Source organism: Telopea speciosissima, chromosome 5 (assembly GCF_018873765.1).
Source record: "Telopea speciosissima isolate NSW1024214 ecotype Mountain lineage chromosome 5, Tspe_v1, whole genome shotgun sequence".
Classification (NCBI taxonomy): domain Eukaryota; kingdom Viridiplantae; phylum Streptophyta; class Magnoliopsida; order Proteales; family Proteaceae; genus Telopea; species Telopea speciosissima.
The window spans coordinates 66,553,201-66,568,870 of NC_057920.1; the positions used below are offsets into that span (position 1 = coordinate 66,553,201).

Here is a 15,670-nt window from a genome sequence, read left to right on the forward strand (position 1 = left end):
TATTAGAACTAAGTAAATATTATTGCCAAAAGTCCTACTAATTTTTTTTATTCTTTATTTATTTAAAAATCTTCTTATTCTAGCTCTATGGCAAAGTATTAGCTACATTTTTAGTGGTTTATTTTGTCTTGTGGATGCTTCTTATTATACTGAGAAGGTTGGGCATGTCGCCAGCATGTACCGATTATAGGGCTAAACATAGGAGTGCAAAGGAGTCTTTTCCAAAGGGAAAGGAGAGAAGACATATGTTGATGTGCTAGCCTTTTCGTATAATGAAATGTGACATGTGTCCAAGGGACCATTGAGTTTTCCGTCTCTAAAATTTTAGCCTCATGTTGCCACGTGGTTGACATGATATGGTTACAAAAATCATTCAAGCTACACTAAATCTATTTTGTAATTGATGCGGGATTAATCCCCATATGACTAATATGAGATCATAACATACCACCACGCTTTCGTACCGACATCCATGGCAGCCCACTCCTTATTAGGTAGCCATTTTTAAGCGACTCCACTGTGCTCCAAAATCTCTTTCATAACTTATGTGGGATCAGCTCCCCATATGATTAATATAGGATCATAACATACCGCAACATTTTCGAATCGACGTCCACGGTGGCCCACTCCAAGTTAGATAGTCTTTTCTAAGCGGCTCCACTTTGCTTCAGGGTCTCTACTTAGCAACAAGTAGCCATTTCCAAGCAGTTTCACTCGGGCACTAGGTCACTCCTTCTGTGCGATAGTTAGGACCTAGGATCGGTTGCTCTTATACTACTGATACGAAACTTAGGTGAACTCAATCCATAAACCAGCTTATAAAGTGAGAAAACCCAAGACCATATCAACCCAAACCAAATGTCTTTCATAACCGCCATCATGATTATATGTAAATGGATTTCAGAACTTTCGTTATTTTTGGATAGTTTTTATTACCTTCTATTATGATTATTCCACAAATGCCCTCTGTTGATTATCTCTTGCTACTTTTGGGGATCATCCCATCCTTATCTGTGAGGTTGTTTGGATCCAATCACACATGGTAGAGGATGAGTGTCAATTCAATCCAAGTTTCATTATGCTTCATTGAGTTGTGGTTTTTTTGGAGAATATGTTGACACTAAAGGTCAGGAGCATCATGCAAGGTTTGCTCCAAGGAGTGGAAAAAGGGTTTAGATTGGTAGAGATTTTGATAGATGCTGAGGATGTTCGTGAGTGGTTGCTGTAGGGAGAGTTCGAAAGGGTGGCCGTGGGGTTTGTTTGATAAACGGTTCTTATTTGTAACTATAGGGTTGGAGAAGGAAAGTTATCAGTGTTGGTAGAGGGAAAATTATCTCCTCCAGTTTTCTGCCTAGCTCAATTCCTCAGTTTCTTTAATAGGTGATGGTAGATCCCACCCGGACAGAGTATTTGGGCAGGGGTAGGGTGGTCATTCTAATCCCCCCTTGTTAGAGGAGTTGGGGAACTGACCTGGGCAGGAACTGGAGGTGATGAGGTGATAAGGTGATAAAGATCCCAAGACCAATATTGAATAGTTTTTACTTGTTAATGGGAGAGGGATAGACACACTGCCCACATGTAGAAAGCTAGGGAGTGACACCAATGAGGGTGTAAGACGGGGCATCATATAGGAGGGGCAGATAAGTCATTTCAAAAAGGGAGAAGAGAGAGAGAGACACAGCAGGCCTCTTACTTTTGTTGAATTTAAGTTTTCTTTGTAAAAAAAAATAAAATTGTTAAGGGTATGACAGTCATTTACCCTCAAGAGAGGATAGGATAAAGTTCCTCTGAAGAGTGAAGATGAACCAGGGGTTAAAAAGGGTAGGGAGACAGTGTAGAGCTCCCAAAGCAATCTGCAATGGCGTCTGCGAGACTTAGCTTCTCCTCATGGACACCAATAGCAGTAACCGCTCATAAGCAAAATTCTAAAGTAGCTCTTCTTTCCAAGAGCAGTCTCAACTTCATCCCTTCTGCCTCATTTCTTCCTTCCGACAGACTCATCTTCTGCCCTCCCCTGTCTTCTCCTGTAATATCTCGGAACTCCACCTTTTCGTTCGTAACCAAATCCTCCGAAACTGAAGCAATCGTCGTTGAAGCTGAACCGGAATCTGAGCCAGCCCAACTCGTAGAAACGCTGACAGAAGTTCCCAAACGTGAAGAGATTTTTGCTGTTGTCATGGTGAGTGAAATCGAAATTCCCACTACTCGTTGATTTTTTGGAGAAACTCAGATAATTTCATAATACCCGGATGGCCTTTTGGATTCTTTCTTGTGTTTGACCAACGGGGTCTTGTTTTGTTTCCTCGATAATCAGGTTGGGTCTCGTCAATATATTGTTCACCCTGGACGGTTCATCTATACACAAAGGCTTAAAGGTGCCAGTGTGAACGATAAGGTAAATGATTTGGCTTTACTCTTAGGACCGGATTTTTTTGGCTAGTTTGTTAGATTTTGTTTGATTCCTTGGAATGTAAAATGTGTTTTGCCTATGTTGTGTGGCCTTCATTGGAGGAATGGAATGGTCCGATGAGTAACACTACTATATCTTTTATGATGTCAAGAAACAATTGTTATTTTGTGGAAACTTTCTGACGAGCCCTCCGTTTCGAAAGCAGTAAGAACTATGACTGTAGCATTATAATTTATTAAACATCAAATCAATCAAATGCATAAAAGTATGTGAATTGACACATCCATGAGATACCCCGCCACACTAGTGGCTCAAAGAGAGAAACTATTCTGTCTCAAGACTAAAGTAAGTAGTTGGGTAAGTGAAAATAGGGGAACAAAGCTGCCGTTTTTGTTTCCAGAAAAGTAAGAGCCCTAGAAGCTGTTGGAGTGTTAGAACCAGGGGTTTTGTGATGGCATTGAATGAGAGTTTTGTTGGCATATGGGTGTCTTACACTCTTACTATCTATTGTAGGTTTTAGTGATGTTATCAATATTGAGATGATGGTATATGGGATTACTACTTTACTAGTATGTGTGTGAATGTAATGTAGTTCTAGATAGGTAGGAGACCTATTAGGAGCCAAACAACCGGATCAAATAACAAAAGGGGCTGCTGGTTCGAATGGACAACACTAGGATTTAGGTCAATTCCTAGGGTTTGGGTTGGATATTGGGAAAGGGGTTTATAGGGTATTAATGGGCAGGTCTAGGGGGTCAATATGGTATAAAAAGGTTAGGGTTTGGATGAGTTTTGAAATTCTGCAATTCTGGATAGAATTGAGTTGCAGGTTTTGGGCTTTAATGGAGTTAGGGTTTATAGGATTCAAACAAAAAATAAAGGGGATCAATTGGGGGAAAGGATTAGAGGATTAGAAGAAGAATTTTGGCGTCAAACTTACTGGAGATTCCACTGGCAACAAGCTTCGACAGTTGTGAAGGATAAAGCCACCTTCAAATTTGAAGAAGATCCTCCCAACCGTCACGACGTAAGGAGTCAACCGGATTCCACCAGTCCCTTTCCACCTTGATAGAACCACAAGGATGCACACTCACAAGGAGCACAGGAGCAGCAACAATGGCAGCCAACAAGCAAAAGCTTTTTTCATTAATCAAATTCGTGTACAATGCTGGCCTCCCTTACAAACTTATATAGAAGACTCAAAAATAGACTTAGACACTAAAAATGAATGACTTAATCCTATCCTTAACCTATTAGGTAATTTAAATTGACTAGGGAACTAAAATACTAAAGGAAATAGACTCAAAACATGGCTGGACTTATAGAGTCCTAATCCAGCCCAACTTACATCACATGACCACTTAAGTTGTCACATGACCACTTAACCAAGTCACATGATCACTTAAATTGAACCAATTGGATGCAACCAATTTGAACCGGTTCAATTAGAAAACATAAAAATAAACTAAGTATTGGGCTAATCCCGTATGCAACCTATGTACCCCTAGTTTAGGCTCATTAAAGTGGCATAATACATAGAAAACCCTTGGGAACAAAGGCCCAACATGTATGTAACCCAACCCTAGGCCTATTTCTAAAGAAATAAGCCAATATCTGTGATGAACTTGCATCAACTCTCCCCAACTTGAAAAAATTCGTCCTCGAATTTTGCAGTGATGAGGGGGAATCGACATGTGACTCGCAGCTTTGATCATCCCCAAACAAAATTCCGATGAGGCAGGAACATTGGGGATAAAGTCTTCAATACGTGGAGCTTTCTTTTCGAAGAACCATGGTGGCATAACAAACTCTATGTGTTTGTTCGTGAATCGAAGAATCGCAATGTCTCGTCCATAGAGCCTTCATGTTAGCAACCTTCTCATCTAATGCATGAGACACAAGCTCCACCTCTTCAAGAGCAACATCTTGAAGGTCATTGTTTTCCTTTGGAATGCTCTCAATCGCTTTTCATCTTCTCTGGTTCAGCCTTATCTATATTGGTTTCTTCAACATAGATCACTTCAGTAGGATCTTCTGTTGGTGCATCTGCCATTGGTGAAACTTCAAACACAGTCGATGCTACTTGCGTTTGAGTTGACATGTTGGGCAGTCCCTGTGGCTGTACAGTCGATATGGTCACCTTTGGTTGTAACCCTTTTAGAGTAAATAAATGGTATAGACGGTGTCGATCAGGTAGGACACACGAGTTGTTTTCAGGTTCAATCCAACCTTGTCGCTCGTCCAACCAATCACCACCTACTGCAATAAAACTCTTTGAATGTGGTACCGGCTGACACCAAGCACCATCATGGTATGAAGAACACCCAAATTCAACACAGACTTTACCTGTAGGCATGATGCAAATCTCTCGTGATTGGAACAACATATCTACCACGGATTGTGAAATAATGTTGTTACGTCACCTCTCATCAACAATTAATATGGCTGTGCTCCCATTGGGTAGACGAACTCGGGTCTTAAAAACGAATGGAGGTGGGTCTTTCGAGGCTTGGTTGGAGCTTCCCTCCGCCATAGCTCTGATACCAATTAATGTAGTCCTAGATAGGTAGGAGACCTACTAGGAGCCAAACAACAGGATCAAATAACAAAAGGGGCTGCTGGTTCGAATGGACAGCACTAGGATTTAGGTCAATTCCTAGGGTTTGGGTTGGATATTGGGAAAGGGGTTTATAGGGTATTAATAGGCAGGTCTAGGGGGTCAATATGGTATAAAAAGGTTAGGGTTTGGATGAGTTTTGAAATTCTGCAATTCTGGACAGAATTGATTTGCAGGTTTTGGGCTTTAATGGAGTTAGGGTTTATGGGATTCAAACAAAAAATAAAGGGGATCAATTGGGGGAAAGGATTAGAGGATTAGAAGAAGAATTTTGGCGTCAAACTTACTGGAGATTCCACTGGCAGCAAGCTTCGACAGTTGTGAAGGATAAAGCCACCTTCAAATTTGAAGAAGATCCTCCCAACCGTCACGGCTTAAGGAGTCAACCGGATTCTACCAGTCCCTTTCCACCTTGATAGAATCACAAGGATGCACACTCACAAGGAGCACAGGAGCAGCAACAATGGCGGCCAACAAGCAAAAGCTTTTTTCATTAATCAAATTCGTGTACAATGCTGGCCTCCCTTACAACCTTATATAGAAGACTCAAAAATAGACTTAGACACTAAAAAGGAATGGCTTAATCCTATCCCTAACCTATTAGGTAATTTAAATTGACTAGGAAACTAAAATACTAAAGGAAATAGACTCAAAACATGGCTGGACTTATAGAGTCCTAATCCAGCCCAACTTACATCACATGACCACTTAAGTTGTCACATGACCACTTAACCAAGTCACATGATCACTTAAATTGAACCAATTGGATGCAACCAATTTGAACCGGTTCAATTAGAAAACATAAAAATAAACTAAGTATTGGGCTAATCCCGTATGCAACCTATGTACCCCTAGTTTAGGCTCATTAAAGTGGCATAATACATAGAAAACCCTTGGGAACAAAGGCCCAACTTGTATATAACCCAACTCTAGGCCTATTTCTAAAGAAATAAGCCAATATCTATGATGAACCTGCATCAGAATGTCTAAGGATCTATACAATTCCAAGTATTTAAGTGGACTGCCATGCATCAAAAAAGAATTCATTGACCAACCGCAAGCCATGTCACGTGTAAAGGACAAAGTGTTGTGGAAGCTTGAGGAACCATATTGGAAAGCTTCACAGTCCCAAATCCATCAATAGTTGAAGACTTCAAGACTTGGAAGCATCATGAAGAATTTAAGCTCCATAGACATAGGATTTTGTTATTAATTTGCTATTCATCTATTATCTAATGTATTCTCTCTAGCTTAAAAGCCACAAATAAGTCACGTAAGCCTTATTGGAACAATACTCCAAGTTAGGATGTTGACTGTGACTTAGAATAGGCTTGGACATAAGAACATAGACGAATGTATGAGCTAAGGAGAGTGTAAATAAACACTCTCAGGTCCTCTGTTTGAAGGACGTCCGTGAGTCATTGCGGATGTCCAAGGTACTCATGGACTTCCGGACTAAAAAGAGGTGTTTTTGACACACCTCAGTCCCCATGTTTAAGAGATATCACAGACGTCCAAAAGATTTGACGGATGTCCTAGGTATCTCACGGACATCTGAGACTACATATATAAATGAGATTGTTGGAGATCCAATGACTCTTTTTATGACTGTTGGAACTTGACAGATGTTCGTAGACAGTTTAAAATGCCGATTCATGGTCATTTGTGATGAGCCTCCTTTTGCTATATAAAGGGACTTAGTGGAGCCTTTTGAGAGGATCCCATTGCTCTGCCTTATTCTAAGGTTTCAACTCGGGAAATATTGTGATCTTTGAGCTTTAAGGGAGAGAGAGAGAGTTTTGTTTTAACTTGTACATTTTACCATTGTATGGGTATTATCTTGTAACTCTCCACTTTTAGAGTTGTTGTCCTTGTGTTTGAGGTGTGTCTCCACAAGTAGAGCCACTAAGGTGATTATTGAAGGTTGGTAGCCATTGGAAACTACATAAAAGGTTGGTAGTGAGTCATTTGGAAAACCACGCTTTGTAAGGTTTGATTGCTATTGGGTAAAGCAATTGAGATCATAGTTGTCAAGGCATCACCTAGATGATGCCTTAGGCATCCAGACTCCTTGGGTACCTTTGTCGCCATGGTTGTGTAGGTGGGCACCTTGGTCATTTTTGTCGTCTTGTTGGTGTCACCTTGCGTTTACGACCCCTCCAACGCCTTGGGTCGCCTAGACTCCATGACAACTATGATTGAGATAGTGAAAAGCCTTAGGGTTTGAGTTTCTCCTTGGGAGTGGTTGTAGGCAAGGTTGTCGAACCACTATAAAACTTTGTGTCTCTTGTTTGTATTCTCTCCTCTCCTTAGTTCTTGAGTGTGTGGTCAAACTTGCATTAGCTTTCACATTGCAATTGTAGAAAAGCTTGTACCCAATAGTCTTTGCTTGAATGTTCCAATTCACCCCCTCTTGGGCTGCCTATCGATCCCACAAGTTTATGATGCGGGAATGGGCTCCTTTGCAGGGTGATAGGAATGTAGACTTCTAGAAAGTTGATTTTGAGATCTCATTACCCTCTTCATCTCTTCATTGGTTTTTGTAATTCCTTTGGTCTAGTTTCAAATATTATGTCTGATGGGATATAAAAATTACATCATATACTGAAGCATAAACATTGATGGAGTACCAAATACTCCTGGAAGAACTGAAACAAATGAAGGAAGAACTACCAAAATTTTGCCTTATATACAATTATAACCCCGCCATATTAAGTGCTTCAGATCCCCAGAATGAGCTTAACACAAGCTTTCAACCATAGTGCATCCATAACACACTGATGCCAAAGAGTTCTCATCCATTTCTCCTTAAAATGAATGCTTGGAATCTGTTTGCAGGCTCTTCTAGTTACGTCACCAATTTTTTGGTTGGGCAAGCTCAGGATATGAACAACTCTATCCAAACTCCAAAGTAGCAGCTTTAGATGTTATGTGTTAGCTGCAATCCTTACGTCTGAGAATGCCTTAACTTGGCTGGTGATCTCTGATACATGGGTTCATTAGGCCTGATGCTCACTGTAAGATATTACTTCTCAACCCTTTAGGACTAGGAGTCCATTTTGGAGGCAGTTTTGCTTTTTGGGAGGTTTGTGGATTGTGGTTTGGTGGGTGAAAAGACCTAAGGTACCCCAAAAAACGTTGTTTACTTGATGTCGTTGGTGTACTAAAGTCCAGTTTTATGACAAAAAGTAGCAGGCATTTGTGAAAGTTAATTTCCCCTAAAAACAATGAGACCTATGTCTCATGAAAATGCAAAAACAAAGTGAATGACAAAAACAAAAAAGAAACAAAGCAGGGGATCCTTCTAGATATCTAAGCAACACATTGGGGAGTTATGCAGCCTTACATAGTTGGCATGTGGAGTGATATATGCTGTATGAGGATGGCTTTTTGGATGACAGCTGCACTGTTGGAGTTAAAGTAGGATATATTTCTGGCTGGACTCGTGTGAAGAATCTCTCTTAAGAGATATTTTCCATGTTGTTTCCTGATGGATGGGATTGTCTTATTGGGTCCTGGTGTGGACTGCTATGTCAGATTCGGGATTGGTTTCTTGAGTATCTTCTGATGAGACTTATCAACGATTATACAATTATGAGATAATAGTTTTGGTAAATCTTTTTTTTTCAAACTTGAAGGTGAGTATATTGTATTGAATGGTAGAGATAGAAGAACTTGGAGCATAAGTGGTGTTGAAATGAGTCAAATGACAATTGCTTCTGGTTATGATTGATGAATATGAGATTGGCTTCAACCTATCTGAACAATTATCACATTCAATCTATAATTTCTCGATGCTCCTGGATGAAATATCCTTGTCAAACATGTATAAGATTACAGTACTCTGGTTTTGGTCTTGTCCAATTTTTCCTTCAGTCTTTCTTTGTCTTCTTTTAATTCTTGTTTGCTGAGATAATTCTTATTACCCATGAATTAGAAGTTTATCCTTCCCCAAGAGAAATTTTTTAGTGATAAAGATAATGCCATTAAATTTAATAATGCATTGCGCTGGCCAGCCTGGTCATGAAGTACAAGTCCTATAATAATTAATTTATTTCATATTAGTGTTTTTGGAAGTATTATCTCTTACTCACAGTTGTCAAGGTGACTAGGCGATCCAAGGTGTTGGAGGGGCACTTAAGTTACAAGGTGCCTGCCTAGGTGTCGCCTAGACGCCCTAGGCATGCATATTATGAATATAGTAACGATAAATTTATATAGTTATGTTTATATACAACATAGAAGCCATATCAATGCAATATGATATAATTAAATAATTGCCTAATATGAAAAAACCAATATATAATAAACAAAACATATGATATAATATGAGTATACTCATAAAAAACAAAGCAATAAACATAAATCAATGTAAACTCGCAAGTGTCAAGTGTCAACAAGGTGTGCTGTCGCCTTGACAGCTATGCTTTTACTACATAAAATGTAATGTATCAAGTCATCTCACAGATATGTGCTGAAACATTGTTTTCTGGTTTCACGTTGATGATGACATGCTTTGGCCAATGGTTACTTACAGATATTGAGATTTACATCTTTTTAAATGACTGAAATCTGATGAACATATATGATACATCTGGTTATTTCTTTTTGATTATGTTAAAATATTATGTTTACTTTCATAATTTCATTGAAGTGAAGCTGGAGCTTAACAGTATATGCAGCTCGATATATCGAATCCTTCTCTCCCTCTTTTCCTTTTTTCTTTCCCGAATGTGTTGTTCTGTTGTTCTCTCAATCTATCATTGATTTTTGACTTGTATCTACTGAAATGAGAGATGGTGAGAATGTGATGAGTTAGTTCCTGTACTTGTTCAATGAGATGTGATTAAAATACTTCCTCATATGCCACCATACTCATGTTTCATCTCCGTAGTGTCACAATTTTTCTGCTTTGGTTTTCAATTGAATCTGTAGTTCAAAAATTTTGAGTTCTTTTTAATGCAGATAATCTTGAACAAGGTTTTACTGGTAGGCACCAAAACAAGTACATACATTGGGAAACCAGTGGTGCCCAATGCTGCTGTACATGCAGTGGTTGAGGAACAGGTGGGCTTACTGAGTCCCTTGGGAACTTTTGAGCTATTTAATTCACTGTTGCAATTGCTCAGATGCACTATTCTCTTGCAGTTGTTGGACCGCAAAGTAATTGTCTTCAAGTACAAGAAGAAAAAGAACTATCGGAGGAATATTGGTCACAGACAGGTATTATGCAGTTTCTTACTTTATTATATGAGACACAGTAGTATAATAAGAATTATTGATCAAAGGAGAACTCTTTTTAAACTCTTCTTTCAGAGAAACTGTTTCTCCATATGGATATGTTCCTAAGATTTTTCCTTACATTCTTGGTATTACCGGCAATGTAGAGTACCATTACTGGGAATGGTGGAATTGTGGGAATGCATTCCAAGAACATTTCCCAGCAAAGCTTATATTTCCATGTGTCAAAAATTTCATGTTGAACAAACATCAACAGTTGGAACGTCATCCTTTGCACGTAAAATTCTTTATTATCCTATTTTACTCACTGGTTATGATGGTGTCATGGTGATTGATAAGAAAGTTTGCAAACTCACAGAAGTAATTTTGCAGCCAATCACAAGGATAAGGATAACAGGCATCACTGGTTATCAAGACTCACCAGCTGTTACACTGGAGACATAGAGTGGGATATGGACATTTGGTTAGGGAAGAAATTGTTTTAGGTTGTTGTAAATGTGGTTTCTTTCAGTGATGTAAGAGTTTTTTGTATTCAAATTTCTTGGATAAACTCTATAGTGATTTTTGGCTCTTTTCACTGAAACACTTGCTAATGCTGATGACTTAATTGCTTGAAACAGAAAACAAACTAGAAACTTCACCTGAAAAACTGAATTATAACTTCTTGGAGCAACTGTGGCACATATTAATGAACCCACCCCATAGTCATAATTTAAAAGATCAAACTTTCATTTGGGGCTTGTACACACCTATCCACCATAATCATCTGATAGAATTTTCTGAGAATTTCTGGAATGCAAAATCTGTTTTATTTGTTTGCCTGCTGTTTGGGTTCTCTTAGCCCGGCTTTCTTCAATTAAATCATTTTATTTTTCAGAGGATTTTTTTTCCTTTACTTTCAATGACTCTAATATACAACACTAAAAGCTCCAAAATGGACTTGCTTGGTTGGATTCATTTAACTTCCAGCTTCACAAGTTGTAAGAGTATTTTATATCTTGTGCAATTCTTGGGTTCGATCTACATCAATTCATCCTTTAAAAAAAAAAAAAAAAGTTTCTTATCACCAAATTCAACTCGGCTTTCATTTTGTACACAAAAATATGTAGTCACTGATCATTCTTGTGCCAAATCGACCATTATTGTTAAGTTCACAATTTATTCTTTCAATTTTCAGCATTGTTGAGTTTGTTACTTGGATGACCCAAGTACAATATGGAAAAGTTGCTAATTCATGAAATAATCATTTCTGATGAATCTATATATCTTCCAAATAAGTCTTCATATTGTTCATGGAAGTCTTTTCTTTCCTTTAATTTCTTGAGGTACTGAAAAGTACCGATTCCCAAGTACTTAATCTCTGGCATGAGCAAACACCAAATAGGTATGGAAATAATAAAAAGGAATTCTCTACAACAAAGTCCTCAAGATAAAAGTTTGTTGTATGAGTTCTCTTAACTAGTTGATAACTTTTTCTGCAAGGTCTCCAAAGAACATTAGCCATGTACAGTACTATCGCTGTTGAGAAGGCTATAGATGACCATGTCCCTGCTCCTCCCTTTGTGAATCCTATACTTCCTCAAAACACCCTCTCTAATGAACCCAATCTTATCAACCAACCTTTGAGATCTCAAGTTCTCCACATCTATCAGAGCGTCAAGTCTCTCCAAACCTTGCGACTCACTAAATATTGAAGAGATCACCATCTTCACAGCATGTGTAATAATTCCTTGTCCCCAATATGCTGAGCCTAGAACATACCCGATTTCGCCTCGGCATCGATCATTTCCTTCGCCTTGCTTAACCAATATGTATCCGATGGGCATGTCTTTTACGCAGATCGCCCTGTACCAAGGGTGGGTGTAGATAGCATACATCAGTTCATTGAAAGCTTCTTCTTTACACATGGTATTCCAGCGGCAGAATTGGCTCACCTTATCATCACTCATGAAGATCATGTAGTCTTCAAGATCAGATTCTTTGAAGGGCCTAAGATAGATGTCTGAGAGAATCACCTTGGTATTGAGTTGTGCCATGGAAGGAATAAATAAGAAGAATCTCAGCAGTACTGTATTATCTTGAATAAGAGGGATGATTAGATGAAGAAAGAAAGATTCAGGATTTCCAGTTACATGGAGTGATGGAGAAAAGCTAAAATCTTTCTCTTATGGGCTTAACTTAAATAAGCTAGATAATGGGACCCATTAGTTACATGACCTTCACACTTGGCAGACTTCCCCCTTTAACAACTTTAACTTCTTGCCCACACAAGACACCACCCCAGAACAATACAACCTACCACCACTTACTATACCACCAGTCGAACCACCTACCATGCCCACGCCACCTACCCCATACCCCAGTGGTAATTTCCACCCTTACTCCCACTATATACCCTTTACATACTGCTACCCCTTTTAGGATAAGGATCCTTTGCAGTATCGGCGGGGCGGCGGTGCACACTTGATGGTACAGTAGAGGTTACGTGACACACATGGCACACATGGCCTCTGCTGTGCCGCCGGATATGCACCGCCACTCCATCGGGTACTGCAGAGAATTTTAATTCCCCCTTTTACCCCTACTATACCCCACCATCCCTACTGTCTGAACCTCCACTTCACCACCATTTAAATACCCCTTCAAACCAATGCCCAACCCAACAATCTCCATCTCCTTACTCCGTCGAAAACCCACCAGAGCACCCCGCCCACTATAACTAGGGGTGTTAATGAATAGCCGAAATCCGTTTCAGTATCTGTGTCTGTATCTGTTTAGCACTATCCGAATCCGTTTGAAAGCTAAACGGATATAGATACGGATAGGCTATAGCTATCTGAAAAGCTATATTTACATGTAAACGGATAAAATATCCGATCCGTATCCGTGTCTGTATCCGTTTAGCACTATCCGAATCCGTTCGAAAGCTAATCGGATGTGGATGCGGATATAGCACTATCCGAGCCGAATCCGATCCGTTTACATCCCTAACTGTAACCTAAAATCTCTCTCTTGCGAATCACCCAAACCTCTGAAACACAAGAAAAACTGAGGCTGCGGGTACTACCCCTGGCTAAGAGGCTCAACAAACTCCGTGGAAAGAACAGGTGGTGGGATTCCCTATCCCTTGAAGATCTTTGTCGAATGGCAGGATATCCAAAGCAGCAAAATCCTACTGAGGTGGAACAACCTAACCCTGCACCCACCAGGAAAGAGGAACCTACGGCTACTGCTGCTGCAGGAATGGGAAAAAGGAAAAGAGATGAGGCCAACTCTAGTGATGAGCAAGTTGATAACCCTTCTGAGCTTGATATCTTCCAAAAACTCTCATCCAATCTTATTACTCTTTTTCAAATCCCGGGTATCCTACCCACTCAGATGAAATTGTTTTAGGTTGTTGTAAATGTGGTTTCTTTCAGTGATGCAAGAGTTTTGTATTCAAATTTCTTGGATAAACTCTATAGTGATTTCGTTGGCATTGGCTCTTTTCACTGAAACACTTGTTAATGCTGATGACTTAATTGCATGAAACAGAAAACAAACTAGCAACTTCAACTGAAAAACTGAATTATAACTTCTTGGAGCAACTGTAGCACATATTAATGAACCCACCCCATGGTCATAATTTAAAAGATCAAACTTTCATTTGGGGCTTGTACACACCTATCCACCATAATCATCTGACAGAATTTTCTGAGAATTTGTGGAAAAAAAAGATCTGCTTTATTTGTTTGCCTGCTTTTTGGTTTCTCTTAGCTCGGCATTCTTCAATTAAATCATTTTATTTTTCAGAGAACTTTTTTCCTTGTACTTGCAATGACTATTATACAACACTAAGAGCTCCAAAATGGACCTGCTTGGTTGGATTTAAACTTAAAGCTTCACAAGTTGAAAGAGTATTTTATATCTAATGCAATTCTTGGATTTGATCTACATCAATTCATCCCACAAACAAAAAAAAAAGTTTCTTATCACCAAATTCAACTCGGCTCTCATTTTGTACACAAAAATATGTAGTCACTGATCATTCTTGTGCCAAATCCACCCTTATTGTTAAGTTCACAATTTATTCTTTCAATTTTCAGCATTGTTGAATTTGATACTTGGATGACCCAAGTACAATATGGAAAAGTTGCTAATTCAAAAAATAATCATTTCTATTGAATCTATATCACTTCCAAATAAGTCTTCATATTGTTTTTTTTGGGGTAAAAATTCTTCATATTGTTCATGGAAGTATTTTCTTTCCTTTAATTTCTTGAGGTACTGAAAAGTACCCAAGTACTTAAATTAAATAGAATCTCTGGCATGAGCAGACACAAAATAGGTATGGAAATAATAAAAAGGAATTCTCTACAACGAAGTCTTCAAGATAAAAGTTTGTAGTATGAGTTCTCTTAACTAATTGATAACTTTTTCTGCAAGGTCTCCAAAGAACATTTAGCCATGTACAGTACTATCACTGTTGAGAAGGCTATAGATGACCATGTCCCTGGTCCTCCCTTTGTGAATCCAATACTTCCTCAAAACACCCTCTCTAATGAACCCAATCTTATCAACCACCCTTTGAGATCTCAAGTTCTCCACATCTATCAGAGCTTCAAGTCTCTCCAAACCTTGCAACTCACTAAATATTGAAGAGATCACCATCTTCACAGCATGTGTAATAATTCCTTGTCCCCAATACGCTGAGCCTAGAACATACCCGATTTCGCCTCGGCATCGATCATTTCCTTCGCCTTGCTTAACCAATATGTATCCGATGGGCATGTCTTTTACGCAGATCGCCCTGTACCAAGGGTGGGTGCAGATAGCATAAATCAGTTCATTGAAAGCTTCTTCTTTACACATGGTATTCCAGCGGCAGAATTGGCTCACCTTATCATCACTCATTAAGATCATGTAGTCTTCAAGATCAGATTCTTTGAAGGGCCTAAGAGAGATGTCTGAGAGAGTCGCCTTGGTATTGAGTTGTGCCATGGAAGGTATAAATAAGAAGAATTTCAGCAGTACTGTATTATCTTGAATAAGAGGGATGATTAAATGAAGAAAGAAAGACTCAGGATTTCCAGGTACATGGAGTGATGGAGAAAAGCTCAAAGCTTTCTCTTATGTACAATTGAATTACTTGCATGCCAAGGTCAGGCTTTATCTTTGTCAATTAATGTAATATATAGTATGACATCCAATAGCCAACCATGTCTCTAAAGGATATAATTTCTGATCAGTCAACCTTACTTTTGATTGAAGTTTCCCTTTTTTTTCTGGGTAATTTCAGGGAAGGTTCTTTGATCACCGACATTAAGCCTGCAAGTAGGCTTTCACCTTACTGTACTGTGAGTAAATTAAGGGAAGGTTCTATATCCAGGGGTATTGTTCCAACATCATATGGATGAGTCAAT

General features: G+C 39.0%; 3 protein-coding genes across 3 annotated transcripts; 1 reads left to right on the forward strand and 2 right to left on the reverse strand.

The window, feature by feature from the left end:
• The first annotated feature begins 1,805 nt into the window (after positions 1–1,805).
• On the forward strand, positions 1,806–10,837 carry LOC122662637 (50S ribosomal protein L21, chloroplastic). The gene is made up of 5 exons (XM_043858331.1): positions 1,806–2,179; positions 2,315–2,395; positions 9,993–10,094; positions 10,176–10,250; positions 10,641–10,837. The coding sequence occupies exons 1-5, from the start codon at positions 1,859–1,861 to the stop codon at positions 10,710–10,712; spliced, it is 651 nt and encodes a 216-aa protein (XP_043714266.1). The 5' UTR covers positions 1,806–1,858; the 3' UTR covers positions 10,713–10,837.
• A 927-nt stretch (positions 10,838–11,764) lies between these two features.
• Positions 11,765–12,304, reverse strand: LOC122663319 (uncharacterized N-acetyltransferase p20-like). The gene has a single exon (XM_043858998.1). It carries the CDS (start codon positions 12,302–12,304, stop codon positions 11,765–11,767), a length of 540 nt encoding a protein of 179 aa, XP_043714933.1.
• A 2,404-nt stretch (positions 12,305–14,708) lies between these two features.
• On the reverse strand, positions 14,709–15,248 carry LOC122663320 (uncharacterized N-acetyltransferase p20-like). The gene has a single exon (XM_043858999.1). The coding sequence runs from the start codon at positions 15,246–15,248 to the stop codon at positions 14,709–14,711; it is 540 nt and encodes a 179-aa protein (XP_043714934.1).
• Positions 15,249–15,670: the final 422 nt, after the last annotated feature.